This window comes from Elaeis guineensis, chromosome 4, assembly GCF_000442705.2.
Source record: "Elaeis guineensis isolate ETL-2024a chromosome 4, EG11, whole genome shotgun sequence".
Lineage (NCBI taxonomy): Eukaryota > Viridiplantae > Streptophyta > Magnoliopsida > Arecales > Arecaceae > Elaeis > Elaeis guineensis.
The window spans coordinates 137475288-137493631 of record NC_025996.2 but is presented as its reverse complement, the minus strand read 5'-3'; the positions used below and the strand labels follow the sequence as shown (position 1 = coordinate 137493631).

At 35.2% G+C, this 18344-nt stretch overlaps 1 protein-coding gene across 1 annotated transcript; it reads left to right on the top strand.

The window, feature by feature from the left end:
• Positions 1-12928: 12928 nt before the first annotated feature.
• Positions 12929-17185, top strand: LOC140857418 (uncharacterized). The gene is made up of 3 exons (XM_073256212.1): positions 12929-14398; positions 16292-16369; positions 16508-17185. The coding sequence occupies exons 1-3, from the start codon at positions 12929-12931 to the stop codon at positions 17183-17185; spliced, it is 2226 nt and encodes a 741-aa protein (XP_073112313.1).
• The last annotated feature ends 1159 nt before the right edge of the window (positions 17186-18344 follow it).

Sequence of the window (18344 nt, the reverse complement as noted above, 5' to 3'; positions counted from 1 at the left end):
GATTTCCTATCAAAATGGATAGGTTGGTTTGTGTAGCTCGTTGTTTTTCAAATATCTATTCTAATTTTTGTCTCAATGCCATCTATAAATATATCTGACTATAGGATTAAAAAAGTTATAGAGGCCTTTTTTTTTTTTTGCGCCATTCGGAGAAAAATTGAGTTAATACGGGCCTTATTTAAATAGATTGTATAATCTATACTTCTATCCAGCCCAATCTTATTAGATTTTTCAAATAAGCCCTAAAAGCCAGTTTGCAAAATATGCTGGGATTGGGCTAGATTTCTCGTAGAAATCCATTGCTGGCTTGTCCAGCCCCTTTTTTTTTTTTTTTGGTCCTGAAAATATGTCCAGTTCATCAATGGGGAAAAAAAGATATATGAATTTTTTTTTCATAAAAATTTAGCTAAAGAGACATTAAGTTGGTATGGTTCTTATCCAAAGATATCATTAAATTTATACTTTAATAGAAAAATCAGTCCAATCCAACACAATTTCTTAAACTGGCTCAAAAAAAAATCGGCAGCGGAGTAATCACGGTAACCGTGATCGTGCCCCCCTCGTAAGTCCGGGCTATTAAAAATAGCAGCGGCTACGTCGATGGGAAAATCTGCGACGGATTAAATGATGCATTAATTAACCCACGGACCAGCACGAGATCCACGAAAGGTGGTGGCACCTCCGAGCGGCCAATGAGATCACTTACCGAGAAGAACAACTCAGGCGTATCGACCCCAACACCGCCATTACGGCACGCAAGACGAAAGCATTAACAGACGGGAGCAGTTAGTACTGGGTACACGATGATGACACGATCCAACATCCAACGGCTGTGGTTGCAAGGGTGAAACAAATGAGACCCAGCCCAAGTAATGGGCCGGTGTCCTGCTGCCACTGTGTCAGCACCCCGGGTACAGTGTCTCGCCGAGGACCACCATAGCAGGAACCTAGGGGGCCATGATCGTAGGTCCGCCGCCCACTCTTAGGCGACCATCAGGTGCCACGTGGACCGACAAGATCTCATCTATAGGGACCATAGTATCTTGGACGATAGGATTAGGAGAAATTAGAATAATGAGCACTTCTTGTACTATACTTGCCCCATGAATCTCAGTAATTGCGTCATGTGATAAAGGACAATAATTGCGGTATAACTGTTATTTTGTACCATGGTTGATTTTTTTTATATTATATTTTATAAAAAAATATTACGACGCTTCCCTAAATTTGGCCTTTCTTTACAGGAGAGATTCATCAGAAGTGAGAGAACTTCTACTTTGTGCGGGACCCTCTTGCCATACTAGACCCAGGGGTGCAAATAGGTCAAATTGGAGATTTCGATTTGATTTAAATTTTTTTATAGTAATTATATTTGAATATTAAATTTAAATTTAATTTAATAAAAAAATAAATTAAATTTATGATTAATTTTTTTGATCCAACAAATTATTTAGATCGAATCAAATCTATATATAAATTGATTCGAGTTTATAAAATATAGATTTGGTTTAGATCCAACCAAATTCGGATCAACATGCGGTTGTTTTAATAATGATAGTGATTTTTTTTAGCTCGGTTACGTCTTAGTCAGAATTTTAGCTCAGTGTTTAGATTGCGGCAGCCTTAAGATGATGTCCACTTCGAAAATGGCCAAACGAGAAAGGCAAAGAAAATCAATAAAGAAAACAAGACAAAAGAGAAAGGGCGGAGAAGGAGAAGAGACGAACAGTCAGGGAAGGTGGAAGGGAGGAGACAAACCCAGCTCTTGTTAGTACTATCCAACAACCACAATGAATTTTTGTGGTCTCTATGATGATGGGGCACAGATTGGTCATTGCAAAAGAGGGTTGCTGGCTTCCACTCCCTGCTGTGACTCAAATTTGCCCATTCTGCTTATATTGCATTTTTTCAGCCTCCATTTTTTTCAACAGCATACCAATTCTATTCACCATCCACATGACAGCCCCCACAATCCAATATGGAACAATTTAGGGTGAAGGATACCATCAGAGAGAGAGAGAGGGAGAGAGAGAATCGGTGCGAGTATACTAAGAAAATGGTGCAAACTTTTAAAGGAGCATTATTGGCACTTGGAAGTTCATAGCGAACAAAAACAGCAAGACATCCAGAAACGTACATGTTCATTGCTAGTCCAAAGTTTTGTATTTGTCTGTGTATAATATCGAAAGGATGGGTTTTACATCAAGCACCATCAAATTATACATCAAAAACATAAAACCATCTATTTGTACGCATACATTCAGCAAGTTTTTCACAGGTTGGTGAAAAGAACCGGGCGGCAACACTGAAGAAATATAAAAACATTAATACGACACAAAAATTTCTCTAAACTTGATGGTTGTCAATTGCGGCTATGTATCTTCCTTGATCACGGGGTACAGCAATCAGAACAATTAGGATAACATGCGTGAACAGCTCCCTTGACAGAATGGTTTGGTACCAGTTGGTGTGGTTCAAGTTGTTCCCGTGATGGGATAAAACATACCCACTTAGGTCTAAGAATCATATGTTCTGTTTGGATCAGTGTTTAGGTCCCATACTGGATTCGGATCAGATCAGAACAGCTCATTTATTTTAAGATCCAAATTAATTCAAAAATTTTCATAAGTCACATCGGATCAAAATTCAATAAATCTAAACCCAATTCAAAAAATGGAACTGATTTAATTTAAGAATCTGACTCGGTTCAATGGGTTATTTAAAATGGTTTAGATCAGATCTACATGGGTTGGATCGGATCGATTCATAGATTAACCCGGCTCATTTGCACCCCTCAATAGACCCGATGAAGTTGGAGATCTTCTTAGAAATGAGAAGATCTAATTTTATAGCCTTTTTTCTAATGGACTGAAGCTCACTTAAGTCCTCCTCAACCGGAAGCAAGAAAGAGAATTTGCATCAAAAACTTTAAAAATGTTAATTAGCCATCAATTTTTTTTAATTATAATACGGTGCAACCATCTATCTTCATTGTGAAATATTCACATAATAACAAATTTTTCTGAATGGTCTTTCTCACTTAGCAAGGAACTCTTATTTTAGTTGGAATTGAAGAAAATGAAAGGGAGAGTAGCACTTTAAAATCTATGTAGATAGATCACTACAACAGAATAGGATATTGACGATGCAAAAAATTCATTGCTAATACTAGATTTTTATTGGTAATATTTGTTAGTGACGAAACGAAATTATTATGACTGATATTTCGTCATAAATAATGGTATCGTTGATAATTTTTTATGAAGAAAAAAATTTTTCATCATCAATAATCGATATTATCGATAAAAAATTTATATCGTTAATTTTTTTTTTTCGAAAACTATTTACAATGAAAAAAATTTATCATAAAAAAATAATTTACAATAAATTATTACATCATTAATAAAAAATAATTTTAAAATTTATTTGTGATGAACTACTTTCGTCGCTATTAATTTAATTAAAAATTTTTATAAAATTCAAATTTATAAAAAAAATATTAGCAATGTAAAAGTTTCGTCATAAATATGATAATTGCTGATTGAAATTTTTGACACTACTAAATTAGCAATTATTTATGATGAAATTATTTTCATCGCTAATAATTTAATATAAAATTTTAATATTTTTAAATTATTAAAAAAATATTTACGACCAATTATTTTCATCGCTAATAGGATTTTTGGCGACCAAAATATCGTCGAAAATAATTTCATCGCTAAAAATTTACACATAATTTTTTTTAAAAATAATTTATGAATATATATCTTTAATTTATATTTATAATATTTTTTATTTATAATCTATAAAATAAAAATAAAAAATTTTACACAATAAATTTATAAATAAATTTCATCATTTTATTATATTAAATTAAAATTACAAGAGGTTTGAAATAAAAATAAAAAGCAATATAAACAGGCCGTCATCTATCGGCATCTGCAGAAGGAGAACAGACTGGAGAAGGAGAGCGTTCGGAAGAGTTTGGACTGGTCTGCTACTGCCTCATCAACTACATCATCCGCTCCATCTGCGCCATCCGCTCTATCATCTGGGTTTAGAGCAGTTGGTACTCATCGATGCGTGCAGTCAACTCATCAGCTCGCTGTCGATCTTCAGTAGCCCGCCTCTGCATCTTCGTCAGTCGAGCATTGCAGGCAGCATGGATGTCAGCCCTGGACGAACGTGAGGATGAGAGAGTACTGATCCCATGCCCTAGACTCCTAACATAACAGGATCTTGTACCAAGCACTTGATCACAAATCTTGTCATTTGTAGATGCGGTCAAACCCTCAGGGATAGGCTGGGATCTAATGTCTATCATACGATCTTGAAAATTAAAGTTATAGCTATTTTAATTTTGTATTAAAAATTAAATTGTGAATAAAAAAATAATTGAAAAAACTTACAAAAAGCTTCTGATTTCTCGTCGTCCGCTCTCTTGACCATCGTTGGTGGATTCGCTGGTAGATATCGATCATACCAAGAAGCTCGCCACTCTCTGCATCTCTCTATAATTTGAAAATAATTAATTAAAAATTTTTAAATAGTTAGAGAGTTAAAATATGCTAATTAAAAATTACTTACCATTTGCTCCATATGACGAGCGAACGACCTCGAACCCCCATAATGCGACACGGTCTGTCTCGCCCGATTCACGATGTTCTGGGCACATCGTCTCTGTACAGTTAGCAGTCAAATTAATCAGTAACAAACTAAATTTAAGAATAAATGATTTAATCATTAAACTCTAAAAAAAAAAATTGGTGTGTAACCTGATCTGTCGGATCCTCATAATGCCAGCATACGAGAGCCCAATCATCCATAGTGATGCTGTCATATGGCCGTTACCATGCTGGCTCCACCCCATGGTCCTGCATCACATGGTATTGGTGCTGATGAATGCGGTGACGATGCTCTTTGAAACGCAAGCATAAATGAGCATCTATAGCTCGTCACACGCGATCCTCCTCAAAATCAACAATATCAAATACACCTTGTTAATAACAAATATTAAAAAAATATTATGCTAATTAAATATTCACAGTATAATTTATTTTACTCATAATTGGGTGTAGAAAACTTCTCTCTGAGCTTGTATAACATGACGGCAATCAAAAAGCATCACGGAGGCATAGCTGTGGTATATGATGCCCAGCTCGATCTGCCATAGCTCGCACCATTCTCTAATGGGTCTGGTATAGTCGGATGGTATCTCAATACAGAGATGCTGTCCCGAATACTTGCGTCTCCAACTCTCTAGAGTGAGATTCTTCAATAGAACTCGTCCTAGTCTCACCATCAGTGAAGACTGGCCTGAAATAATAATAAATAAATCATTACTGAACACTGCACCTGAAATGTCAGACAAAAAATCCACAGAAAAAATAGAGAGGCCGCTTGATAATAAACTGTCCGAACCAGAATAAGCAAATCCGATGGCTGATACAGCGTAAGGTGTAATTCATGAACCTGGAACATGGGGAATTGATAGATAACCAGCAAACCAACCACAGAACAATAATCATGAAATGAGCATGGGAAAACAGGATGAAAGCAAATTAGCATCAACAAACTGATTGGAGAATAATCATGAATTAAGAAGCTGCCAATTAAAGAAATGATACACATATTAACAAAGATACTCCTTAGTAATGATTCAAGGGTCGGACTGAAAATCTAGTAAAAAATCGTGGACTGGGCTTGCACAACTAGCAAGGTCACACACTACATGGTGGGTTAGATCTATATTCTCAAAATGCCCAGAAATAATTTTGGAATGAGCTATTCCAAATCTCATGGAAGAAGAGGAAACCTCATCAGGTTTTTTCTCCCAATAAGACTCGGGCCAGACCATTTCAAACTATTTCTACATATTTTGCCTAATGCGGCTTGTAGTCCATGATCTTGTTGGTTGTACTGACCCAATCTACAAGAATTTCAGTCCCATTCTATAGAAAAAATTCACACATCCTCTTAGAGGAGAATAGAGTGGTACTGAGAAATAACACACTTTTATAAAAAGTTGCCTTTTCATTATCAGACGGCCAGTGATTTTGTTTGTAATCATATTTAATCTTATATAGCACTCATAAATTTTTTAAAAAAATAAATGATCATAATAATTTGTTACGACTCAATTTACTTTTGGTTCAATGATATCTTTAGTTTTCTAGTCACAATGTTTAACTATCTGATTTGTATTCATACTTTCAACGTCTCATATATATATATAGATGGATCATATTTTAACCGCATCTAATATATACCCGAAGGACAAACGAGATAACTGCGATGAAATTTTTCACAATAGAATAAAGAATACCATGACAATAATAAAAAATTGATGCATTTTTGAACTATCCAAACAGGACATTCAAGAGCCGTTCATAGAGTCTGTTTTAGAGATCTTGTATCAACTCTTAAATGGAAGCCTAAGGTTATATCAATGCATATATTAAATCACTACCATGCATCTCTCTATGGAAATAGAGAGATGTAGCCGGATCTGACCTGGATCCCAACTCAGATCCTGATCAGATCCCGATCTGGATCCCAATCCGGATCAGGATCTTGATCCGAATTTCGACCTCGATCCAATTCAGATCGTGATCCGAATCTGAACTGGATCCCGATCCGGATCCCGGATTAGATAGTTCATATGCATTAAAAATTTACTGAAGGATTCAGTTAATCCTAATTAAAACATTAAATCATAATCACAATATTTTATATGCATTAAATTATAAAAAAATATGCATTAAATTATAATAAGCAAAAAAATATACATTAAATTATAGTAAAAAATTTATTTTATTATTAATCAAATAATAAAATATTTGATTAATATTTATTATTTCTTTTCACTTTTTCTTTTTTTTTCTCCTTATTTCTCCCTTCCCTTCCTCCCTCCTCTTCCTGACCGACCTTCCTCCATCAACGACTGACCCACACCCACCCTGTCCAACGTGCCACCCACGGCCTCGCCCCACTTGTCATGCCACCTCCTCCACCCTCCGATCCCCCAGCCCCTGTGTCGCCCCTGGCGGCTCACCCCCACCCAACGAAACCCTCTCCACCCTCTGGCCCCCAGCCTCCTACAACCCCCTCCGCCCTCCGGGCACTTGACCCTCCATACCATCATCCTCCCAACCCCACGGCATCCGAACCTCCTCTGAGATGCCACCGACCCCCCAACCCCCACCGCCATCCCCCCAACCCTCGGCTCCTGCACTTGCACCTATCATCGTCGGATGGACCCCTGTGACCCACCCCCCCTCACTCCTCCCCACCTCGACGAACCCCACGGCTCCCCCCCACCCCCATCGGCGTTGCTCTTTCGCACCCCACGGCCCCCCCATCCCCACAACCGGACCCCCTCCCCCCCACCGGTGGCTCCGTGCTATGGCGGCCACTGGCACATGCTGGTGGGGGCGTCGGACGTCGCTCGTCGGTGGCCCAATCAACAAAAAGAAAAAGGCTGGTGGTGGGTGGAAAGTGATGGCAGATCGTACCAGAAGGAGAATAGGAGTCATCTGTGACGGTCGGTGGAAGAGACGGCGGAGCCCAAAAAGTGACGGCGGAGCCGGTCGGTGGAAGCTTAGGTCATCGACTGGAAGAGAGGGGGGAGAGCTTGGAGAGGGAGAGGGAAAGGAGGGTTTCGTGGGAAGAGAAGCGACATCGACTTGATATGTAATAAATGAATAACTATTAACGATAAAAATTTTTATTACTAATATGCTTATTCGCGATGAAAAAGTAATTTTCGTCATCAATAAGGCCTGTCAAAAATTCTTCACTAAAAAATTTTTTTTTCTAAAAAAATTTCATCCAAAAAATTCATGAAATAAATTATTGATGACGGAAATAAAAATATACATTGTTAATAAGGATATTAGAGATAGAAATATGATTTCCGTCGCTAATAAATATCGTCCAAAAATATTTTTTTTTCTAATAATTTTTTTTCAAAAAAATAAAAAAATTTATTTTTAAAATGATTTTATTATTAAAATTTTTTTCATCACTAATAAATTTTTTTCTCCATTAACAATTTTTTTTCATAAAAAATGATTAAAATAATATTTTTAAAACTTGATTTTTGATGGAAAATAAATTTACATTGCAAATAATTTTTTTTAAAAAAAATTTAAAGACTATTTGTGATAAAAATTTGGTTTACATCACTAATAATTAAAAAAAAAAATTCTCAAACTTTTTTAGTCTAAAAAAATCTTCCCAATAACAAGTTCATAAAAAAAATTAATTTTAAATTTTTTATATTAAAAAAAATTTCCATCCAAAAAATTTAACAAAAAAATGATATAAAAAATATTCATGATAAAAAATAAAATTAATTTTCTTTAATCTAAAATATTTTTGGTCTAAAAAAATTTTTCAAAATAATTTCATCAAAAAAATTAATTTTCTGTTAGTTAAAAAAAATTTATATAAATAGTTAATTAATTTATAATTTTTTCTCTAAAATTTTTTTTTTCTTCAAAAAAAATTATATAGAAAATATAATTACAACGAAAAGTTTAATTTACGTTGCGCTAATAATTGTTATAAGAACAGCTCTTCGATTTTTGTAATAGAATGGGCATTATGGGAGATCGATAGTTTTGAGATCTTCGATTTCTAAAGAGCTCGTCTTATTCTTGCACTCTTTATTTCGAAAATTAGAGTATGAGAATATCGTGGTGATTCTAAAATCGCGAGAGAAATTTATCAAGATTAAGATTTGGAGGATAGGGAAGAGATAGAAAGTTAGAGGTCTAGAAGTTCATATATTGCATGTGAAGATGAAGCTTGAGAAATTTAAGAGAAATTGTGTGAGTATCAAAAAGTAATTAATCAGAATCAAAGCAGATCTGTGGGTAGTGCAAGTTGTATTATAAAGTACAAGCTCATATTTATGCTTTGTATTGCTAGAAAGATGAGTGTTTGTATTATTTTTTTTATAATTGAAACTTCTACAGAGATACATTTGAGCATCGATCGACGCAGAAAGTATGGTACCTTTCAAGATCGTGCAAGCCATGTTAGAATATACTGCTTAACTATATAGTTTCTGCATGAAATGAAGCTCTTTTTATGCAACTTAAGGCAGATACTCAATCGGAAAGATTCATTGATATCACTAGTAACAATGGCAGCGATGAACAGATGAATTTTATATCGCAAATAAATGTATAGCTCATTTCATTCAAAAGACTTAAGTATTTACGATATAATTTTTTTTATCATAAATACTTAATTATTTATGATGAAAAAATTTTATCACAAATAATAAGTAACTTTTAAATTTTTTTAAATTTTTTATTTTTTAATATTGATGATAAAATTTTTTTTATCATAAATAATTATGTATTGATGATGAAAATTTTTTTTGATCGAAATACATGATTATTTATGATAAAATTTTTTTATCGCAAATAATAAGAAATTTTTAATTTTTTTTTTAATTTTTAATTTTTTTAAATATTGCTGATAAAAATATTTTCATCATAAATAAATAGTATTTATGATAAAATTTAATTATTTATGATGAAAAATTTTTGTTGTAAATAATCAGTAATTTTTAAATTTTTTAAATTTCTCATTATTTTTTTCAAATATTAGCGACGATAATATTTGCATTGTAAATAAATTTATTGGTGATAAAAAAAATTTTCATCATAAATACTTAATTATTTATGATAAAAATATTTTTATCACTAATATTTAAAAATTTAAAATTAAAATAAATGATATATTATTTATGATAAAAATATTCATCACTAATAATAAGTATTTAAGATGAAAATTTTTTTTCATCGCTGATACGTGACTATTTGTGATGAAAAATTATTTTCATCGTAAATAGTAAATTATTTATGATGAATATTTTTTAATCATAAATAATATTATTAACGATGAAAATACTTTCATCGTAAATAATTCTATCACAAGAATGTTGTTTTCTTGTAGTAGGTGGATGATAAATAATTGAGTGCTCTAAAATATATATAACTGGATGAATGATAGAAAATGGAGAGCACAGATAAACAAATAATAGTAAATGAAGTATTTTAAGATTTATATATGCACATGGATGATAGACCACAAATGGATGGATGATAGAGGATGTAGTGCTTTGAAATTTATACAACCAAATGAATTATGAAGGACAGCTCATTTTGAGATTTGTGTAAGCAGATGGATAACAAAAGATAGAGTACTTCAAAATCTATATAGATTGATGGATGATAAAGAATGGAATGATTTAAGATCTATATAGATAGATGAATGACAAAAGATGAAGTACTTTGAGATTTATGCAAGTAAGATGGATGATAGAAGATGGAGTGCTTTGAGATTTGTGTTAGAAAATAAGTGACATAGGATCGTACTTTAAAATTTATGTGGATGAATAGATGATAGAGGATAGAGCACTTTGAGATTTATGCAGACGAATATATTGTAGATGGAGTATTTTGAGAGCTGTGCAAGTGGATGGATGATAGAAGGAAGCTCTTTGAATTTTTGTATGCGGATGGATGATTGAGACTAGAGCACTTTTAAGATTTGTATTGATAAATGGATAACAAAGAATAGAGCATATTAAGATTTATGCAAGTGAAAAAATGATAAAGAATAAAATATTTCGAGAACCATATAAGTGGATAGATGATAGAGGATAGAGTGCTTCAAGATTAATGCAGATGGATAAAATATAGAGGATAGAGTGTTTTGATATCTGTGCAGCTAGATGAATGACAAAAAATAGTATCTTTGAATCAAAAATATTTTTATCTTTTTTCTACCTTCATTAATGATGTTATGATTGAAATAAATGGTTAAACCATGTTGCAATAGATTTTAAGTTTTGATAGTTAATTGATATTTTTGAATTATTGAGGCCTAAATGTAGATGGTCTAAATTTGAAAGGGTATCTTTGTAATTTTCTAATTAGAAAGAAAAGAGAAAAAATTATTCATACTTTTTCCGCTAAAAAAGAGTTTCTTAATAAATTTAGAAAGTGCTATAAAAAAGGGAAACAAAATCCTATTTAATGGGACTCTTTAAAAAAGAATAAGACAGAATTTTTTTTTAATGACATTCTTCAAATTGGTTACAAAAAAATTCAGAAAATTTGAAATAAATTTGGAAAATAACTACATAATATAATTTTGTAGAAATTTTTCTAGATTTCAATTTCTTACTTCTCTAAATGAAATAATTTTTATCGATAATCCTCCTTATGATACTCATAATTTTTTTGGTAGGAAAATTATCCACATAATTTTATTTCATCATCTCATGCTGTTTGTTTTTGGAAGGAAAACAATATGTTGAGAAGAGTGCAGATAATAAGAATGTTACACAAAATTACATTTCAATGTTCATTATCTCTATATAAGCACCCATTTATTTTATTCAACCATTATGTTAAATAATTCATTTTATCCATCATTACTGATCTTTTTATCACTGAGATGTTGAAAGTAGAATGGTTAATAATTATGAAACACATTTCACTCATAATACATTTTTTCATTCTATTTTCCAGTTCTTATTATTCCTGTATGACACAAAATTATATTTCGGTTTCTTTATCTCCTCGCACACCACGTAGATATCATTCTTGTATGTTCTTTGAGAAACAAGAAAGGCTGATTCCCACTTGCCATCCTATGCCCACCCCACCCCATCAAAGCCAATGGAAGCTAAGGTTGAAATTAACACCATTGGAAATTGAATCATATCGTGTTACCCAGATGGCAACAAGAGATGATAACATCATCAAATGGTGGCATTTTCCTTTTCCTTGTTAAATCTTCCATCTTAATTGGGACAAGTTGAAAGGTTGAATCATCTCAATATGATAATTTGGACACCTAAATGGCCCATATAATTTCATGTAACCACCATGTATATAATGGCATTTGTTGCAACACATGACAATCTCTTCTAGATGCCCTGGCAAGAAATCTTTTCCCAGGCCAAGAAAGTGGATTAAAAGAGTTCCTGTCCTTCAAAAAAAACAGAAACACTGTCAAAAATGTTTCACCACTTGATTTTAAAATGCAAAAAGAGTATTAGAAATATACATTGCCTATATCAGAAATATACAGAATATTAAGAATGTACATTATCTAGAATATTTTTTACAATGGCATGTTACAGAATATTAGGAATGTCCATTGTCTAGAATATTGTCTAGAATATTTTATAATTACTATGGTATGTTTTTGAATTGGGAGGATCACGTGATTGATACTATAATCTCTCCAATTTCATGCCTGTTTCTCTCTTCTTCATCTCTATATATGGATGTACATATCATAGTGAAATACAATGAAGAGATCTTCTTCACTTGTTTTATAATTACTATGGTATGTTTTTGAATTGGGAGGATCACGTGATTGTCTAGAATATTAGGAATGTACATTGCCTATATCAGAAATATACAGAATATTAGGAATGTACATTATCTAGATAATTTTTTTTAATGGCATGTTACAGAATATTAGGAATGTCCATTGTCTAGAATATTGTCTAGAATATTTTATAATTACTATGGTATGTTTTTGAATTGGGAGGATCACGTGATTGATACCGTGATCTCTCCAATTTCCTGCCTGTTTCTCTCTTCTTCATCTCTATATATGGATGTACATATCATAGTGAAATACAATGAAGAGATCTTCTCCACTTGTTTTTTTTTTTATGTTTCTCCTCCTTTTCTTGCATCTCTCGGGCTTTTCTTTTACATGGTATCAGAGCAGGGTCGCCATTGATCCAAGTCTTTTCCTTGATTAAGCGCTTACAGCAGGTTGTTGCTGAAGCGTCCTCTTGCACATAGCTGGAGGCAAATAGTTGCTACATCTTGTCCTCATCAACATGTCCGATCAAATCGATCAGAGCACCACAATCGAATCTATGGTGGATGGTTCGTCATCGATCTTAAATGCTGTGCATGATTCGGCATCTCCCTATTTCATCTCACCTTCAGAGAATCCTGGAAATACCCTTGTGACATCTCTACTCAAGGGACCGAACTATCCTGTATGGCGAAGGTCCATTATCACTGCTCTTCGAGCCAAACGAAAAATTCGGTTCGTTGATGGGATACTTGCACGACCTATAGATGGATCGCGGGATCATTTTCTCTGGGATACGTGTAATTCAATGGTGATGTCATGGATCTACAACTCTGTTGTACCAGAAATCTACGACAGCATCTCTTTTTTTGAAAGTGCTCGAGATATTTGGGTCGATCTTGAGGAAAGATATTCTCAAGGCAATGCTCCTCGCATTCATGAGTTAAAGACCCAAATCTGGAGTTTCAGGCAAGGCAATGATATGACTATTGCCACTTATTATGCCCATCTTCGTGGCTTGTGGGAGGAACTTATGGCTTATTCCAAGGTGCCGACTTGTTCGTGTGGAGCCACTAGAGAGATCCAAGTTGAGAAAGAAGAAGAGAGACTACATCAATTTCTTTTTGGTCTCAAGGACTCCTACGACACGTTGCGAGATCAGCTGCTGTCCATGGAGCCATTACCAACAGTTAATAAGGCATATGCCTTATTGATTCGAGGTGAAAAGCAGAAGGAAGTCACCGCTGTTCGAACTTCTCAACCTGAAGCCGCGGCTCTCGCTGTTAAGCCCATGATAGAAAGGGCGAATAAAGAGATCGGCTCCAAGGAAAGAAATAAAAAATATTTTCGATGCGACCACTGTAAGAAGACAGGACATACCCGTGATAGATGCTTTGAGCTAATCGGGTACCCACCTGGATGGCAATCCAAAGATCGAGTTAAGGATAGAGGCAATGGAGCCGAGACCGATAGTCAGCACCAAGGAGGGGTTGCCGTGAATGCTACTACATCATTGAATACAGACAGAATCTCTCCAATACCGGATCTTTCTCCTACACAATATCAGCAACTTATTTTCCTTCTTGGACAAGATAAGACTCAAAGTGCCGTAAATTTTGTTGGTAAGGCCTCTCTTGATTCTTTTCATCATTCTTGGATCCTTGATAGTGGTGCTTCCGAACACTTAACCTTTTGTAAGTCCTTTCTTCATGATATTGAATCTCTTGACAATGCACTCCCAGTTACTTTACCTAATGGAGTCAATATGTCTGTACATTCATATGGTGATGTTACTTTGACCAATGATATTACCTTGCACCGTACTTTATATGCTCCTAATTTTACTTGCAATCTTGTTTCAGTAAGCAAACTTGCTCGAGAACTTAATTGTGCTGTTCTCTTCTTTCCCACATTTTGTGCTCTACAGGACCTTGCCACGAGGAAGCTGATTGGATTGGGTGAACTCCAGGATGGTCTTTACTACTTCAAAGGCTTGGCAATACGTCCTGCACGGACAAATAAAGTCAATGTTTTGATTAATCTCTGGCATGCTCGGTTAGGACATTGCTCTTACAAGCATTTGAAACTTGTTCCTTTTCTTTCAAATACTTCTTTTGATTCTATAAATAATTGTTGTGACATTTGCTATCGTGCAAAACAGATAAGAAAGCCTTTTTCCTTGAGTATTAATAAATCTGCTTTACCATTTAATTTAGTTCATATTGATATATGGGGACCATATCGCACCCCATCACACACAGGAGCTCATTTCTTTCTCACTATTGTTGATGATTGCACAAGGGCTACTTGGGTTTATCTATTACAAAGAAAATCTGAGGCATACCAATGCTTTGTTAATTTTCATGCTATGGTCAAAAATCATTTTGATGCCAACATTAAACACATACGTAGTGATAACGCTCAAGAGTTTGTAGCCGGACCATTGAAATCACATCTTCTAGAACATAGGGTTATATCACAAACCTCTTGTGTTGGGACACCAGAACAAAATGGGGTGGTTGAGCGTAAACATCGACATCTATTAAATGTTGCCCGTGCTCTAAGATTTCAAGCCAACTTATCTGTGTCATTTTGGAGAGAATGTGTTTTGACTGCCGTCTATTTAATTAACTTAACACCTACACCAAAATTGAATGGCAAGAGTCCCTACGAACTCTTATTTCATAAACCACCCACCTATGATCATCTGAGAGTTTTTGGTAGCCTTTGTTATATGCATGAGACGTCCAGTGATAAATTTCAATCTCGTTCTCGTGCTTGTGTGTTCGTTGGATACCCTCTTGGTTAAAAGGGTTATCGTGTATATAACCTTGAAACTCATGAAATATTTACTTCACGTGATGTTATCTTTCATGAGAAGACATTTTCTTATTCTCAAACATTACCTTCCTTTTCTATTATACCTTCTTTTTCACAACCAAATCAGACTGATTATGATGTGGGATTTTTTTTGGCAACCAATAATTTACCTCATGTACCTAATTTGAGTCAGACCCAAGGACAGATTTCAAATCCTATTCCTTCTCATGAGTCAGATCAAACACAAACCAATTCCATTGATTCGAACCAAATGTCAAGTTTGAACAGGACTCTTGATGCAATCGATACTATCTCTCCTAAGCAGGCTTCACCTTCTAAGACCATTGGACCTAATTCATGGCCCGTCAGAGATAGGAAGCAACCCGTTCGATTACAGGACTACATTGTCGATGCCCCAAGAGTGGGGAGACCCCCGGACACATCCGCCAATTCAGTGACCTCAGGTAAGCCTTATCCTATTTCTTGCTACCTCACTTATTCTAAGCTTAATGCTTTCCATCGAGCTTTTATTTCAGCTATTACCTCTCATAAAGAACCTAAAACCTTTTCTCAAGCCGTAAAGGATCCTAAGTGGCGAGAAGCAATGGGGGCTGAGCTCACTGCTCTCCAGCAAAATGGCACTTAGACTTTGGAGCATCTACCACTCGGAAAGAAATCCATTGGATCGAGATGGGTATACAAAATTAAATACAAGGCCGATGGTTCTATTGAGCGATACAAGGCTCGGTTAGTGGCAAAGGGATACACACAAATAGAAGGCCTTGACTACACTGAGACTTTTGCTCCGGTGGCTAAATTGACTACAGTACGGTGTCTCTTAGCTGTTGCTTCCGCTAAACATTGACAGTTACATCAGTTGGACGTCAACAATGCTTTCCTTCATGGCGATCTTCATGAAGAAGTATATATGACACCTCCGTCAGGATTTCTAAAATCAAGTGATACACGTGTTTGTCGGTTGCGTAAGTCTCTTTATGGACTCAAGCAAGCGTCAAGACAGTGGTTTGAAAAGTTCTCCCACTTCTTGCTCTAATATGATTGTACTCAATCTAAAGCTTATCACTCTTTGTTCATCAAACAGGATGAGGACTCTTTCATTGCCATTCTTGTTTATGTGGATGATATGATTATTACAGGGAATAACCCTTTGAAATGTCAGGCACTGAAACAATATTTGCAAGACAAGTTTCACATTAAAGACCTGGGCAACTTAAAATATTTTTTTGGATTAGAAGTGGCATGATCACCTTCGGGCATATTTGTATCACAACGAAAATATACTCTTGACATTCTCCAGGAGACCGGAATGATTGGGATCAAGCCCACAAAATTTCCTATGCAGCAACATCTCAAGCTCACGGTGGATGATGGAAAACTACTTGATGATCCAGGTCCATATCGTCGATTGCTGGGACGACTCATTTATTTGACCATCACTAGGCCTGATATTGCATACTCGGTGCATGTTCTGACACAGTTTATGCAATCTCCTCGACAACCACACTTAGATGCAGCCTTCCGCATTTTGCGATATTTGAAAGGGTCTCCAGGTCAAGGCATATTTTTTTCAAGTGTCAACACCTTTCAGTTATATGCTTATTGTGATGCAGACTGGGCAGGATGTCCCATGACAAGGCGCTCTACTACAGGTTTCTATGTTTCCTTAGGAGATGCTCCGATTTCTTGGCGTGCTAAGAAGCAGACAACAGTGTCTCGTTCCTCTGCAAAGGCCGAATATCGGGCTATGGCACACACTATCAGTGAATTACTATGGCTTCGAGCCCTCTTATCCGACCTCAGTATTTCACATCATGGTCCCATGTTCCTTTATTGCGATAATCAAGCAGCTTTACACATTGCTGCAAATCTTGTGTTTCATGAGCGGACCAAACACATAGAAATTGATTGTCATTTTGTCAGAGAGCGACTACAATCTCAAGACATTGCTACACGATATGTTCCTACACATTGTTAGCTTGCAGATATCTTTACCAAAGCTCTCGGCTGTGATCATTTTCAAGAGATTCTATGCAAGTTGGGCATTCGAAATCTCTATGCGCCAACTTGAGGGGGACTATTAGGAATGTACATTGCCTATATTAGGAATATACAGAATATTAGGAATGTACATTATCTAGAATATTTTTTACAATGGCATGTTACAGAATATTAGGAATGTCCATTGTCTAGAATATTGTCTAGAATATTTTATAATTACTATGGTATGTTTTTGAATTGGGAGGATCACGTGATTGATACCGTGATCTCTCCAATTTCATGCCTGTTTCTCTCTTCTTCATCTCTATATATGGATGTACATATCATAGTGAAATACAATGAAGAGATCTTCTCCACTTATTTTTTTTTTATGTTTCTCCTCCTTTTCCTGCATCTCTCGGACTTTTTTTTTACAAAGAGAATATCTACTTTTGCTATGGCAAGGACTCAAGCCTTGCCCACAAGGTACAGTTAGCCCAGGCCCAACTGCCAGGAGATAGCAGCAGCTGCAGAGTTCCTTTTTTTTTTTTCTTTGAAAAATAAAAAATTATAATAACTGGAAGTGATAACTATATTAAGAAGAAGGTAAGGTTACAAACATGAAGTAACAACATCAGTTAGCCAACTAGTAGCAAGTACAACACAGAAATTCAGAAAACCAGCAACCAACCCAAGGTCATACCGCACAGATAACCATGTGTACATAATAACAACCATGAGAATTATGAACTGCAGAAACCCCACATGAAAAAGACCAAGGATTACACAGAGCTGCTATTCAGTAAGCCTGAGATGAAGCATGCACTGCAGCAGAAGATGTTAGCATATGGCACATAAAAGCACTGAAAACCCAGGTGGAGACCCAACAATAAGATGACAGGCAATCCAATCCCAGTAGTGAATGTAATCAGGAGCAAAAAAGAAAAATTAGAAAGGCTCAGCCCCCTTAAAAACTCCTGAACCGATCCTCTGAAACCCACAGAGACTGAACACTGCACCTGAAATGTGAGACAAAAAATCCACAGAAAAAACAGAGAGGTCAGATTAAAAAGGATTTAATTAAAGCTAGCATTAGGAGCACCTAAATCAGTCACATTGATTTACCTAATGACATGGGTGAGCTCTAATCACCAAGT

Coding starts and splice junctions, on each gene's coding strand:
- LOC140857418 (XM_073256212.1), top strand. CDS start 12,929: ATGGTGGATGGTTCGTCATCGATCTTAAATGCTGTGCATGATTCGGCA. Junction 14,399..16,291: donor CACGGACAAATAAAGTCAAT/GTTTTGATTAAT, acceptor TTCATCAAACAG/GATGAGGACTCTTTCATTGC. Junction 16,370..16,507: donor ATAACCCTTTGAAATGTCAG/GCACTGAAACAA, acceptor GACATTCTCCAG/GAGACCGGAATGATTGGGAT.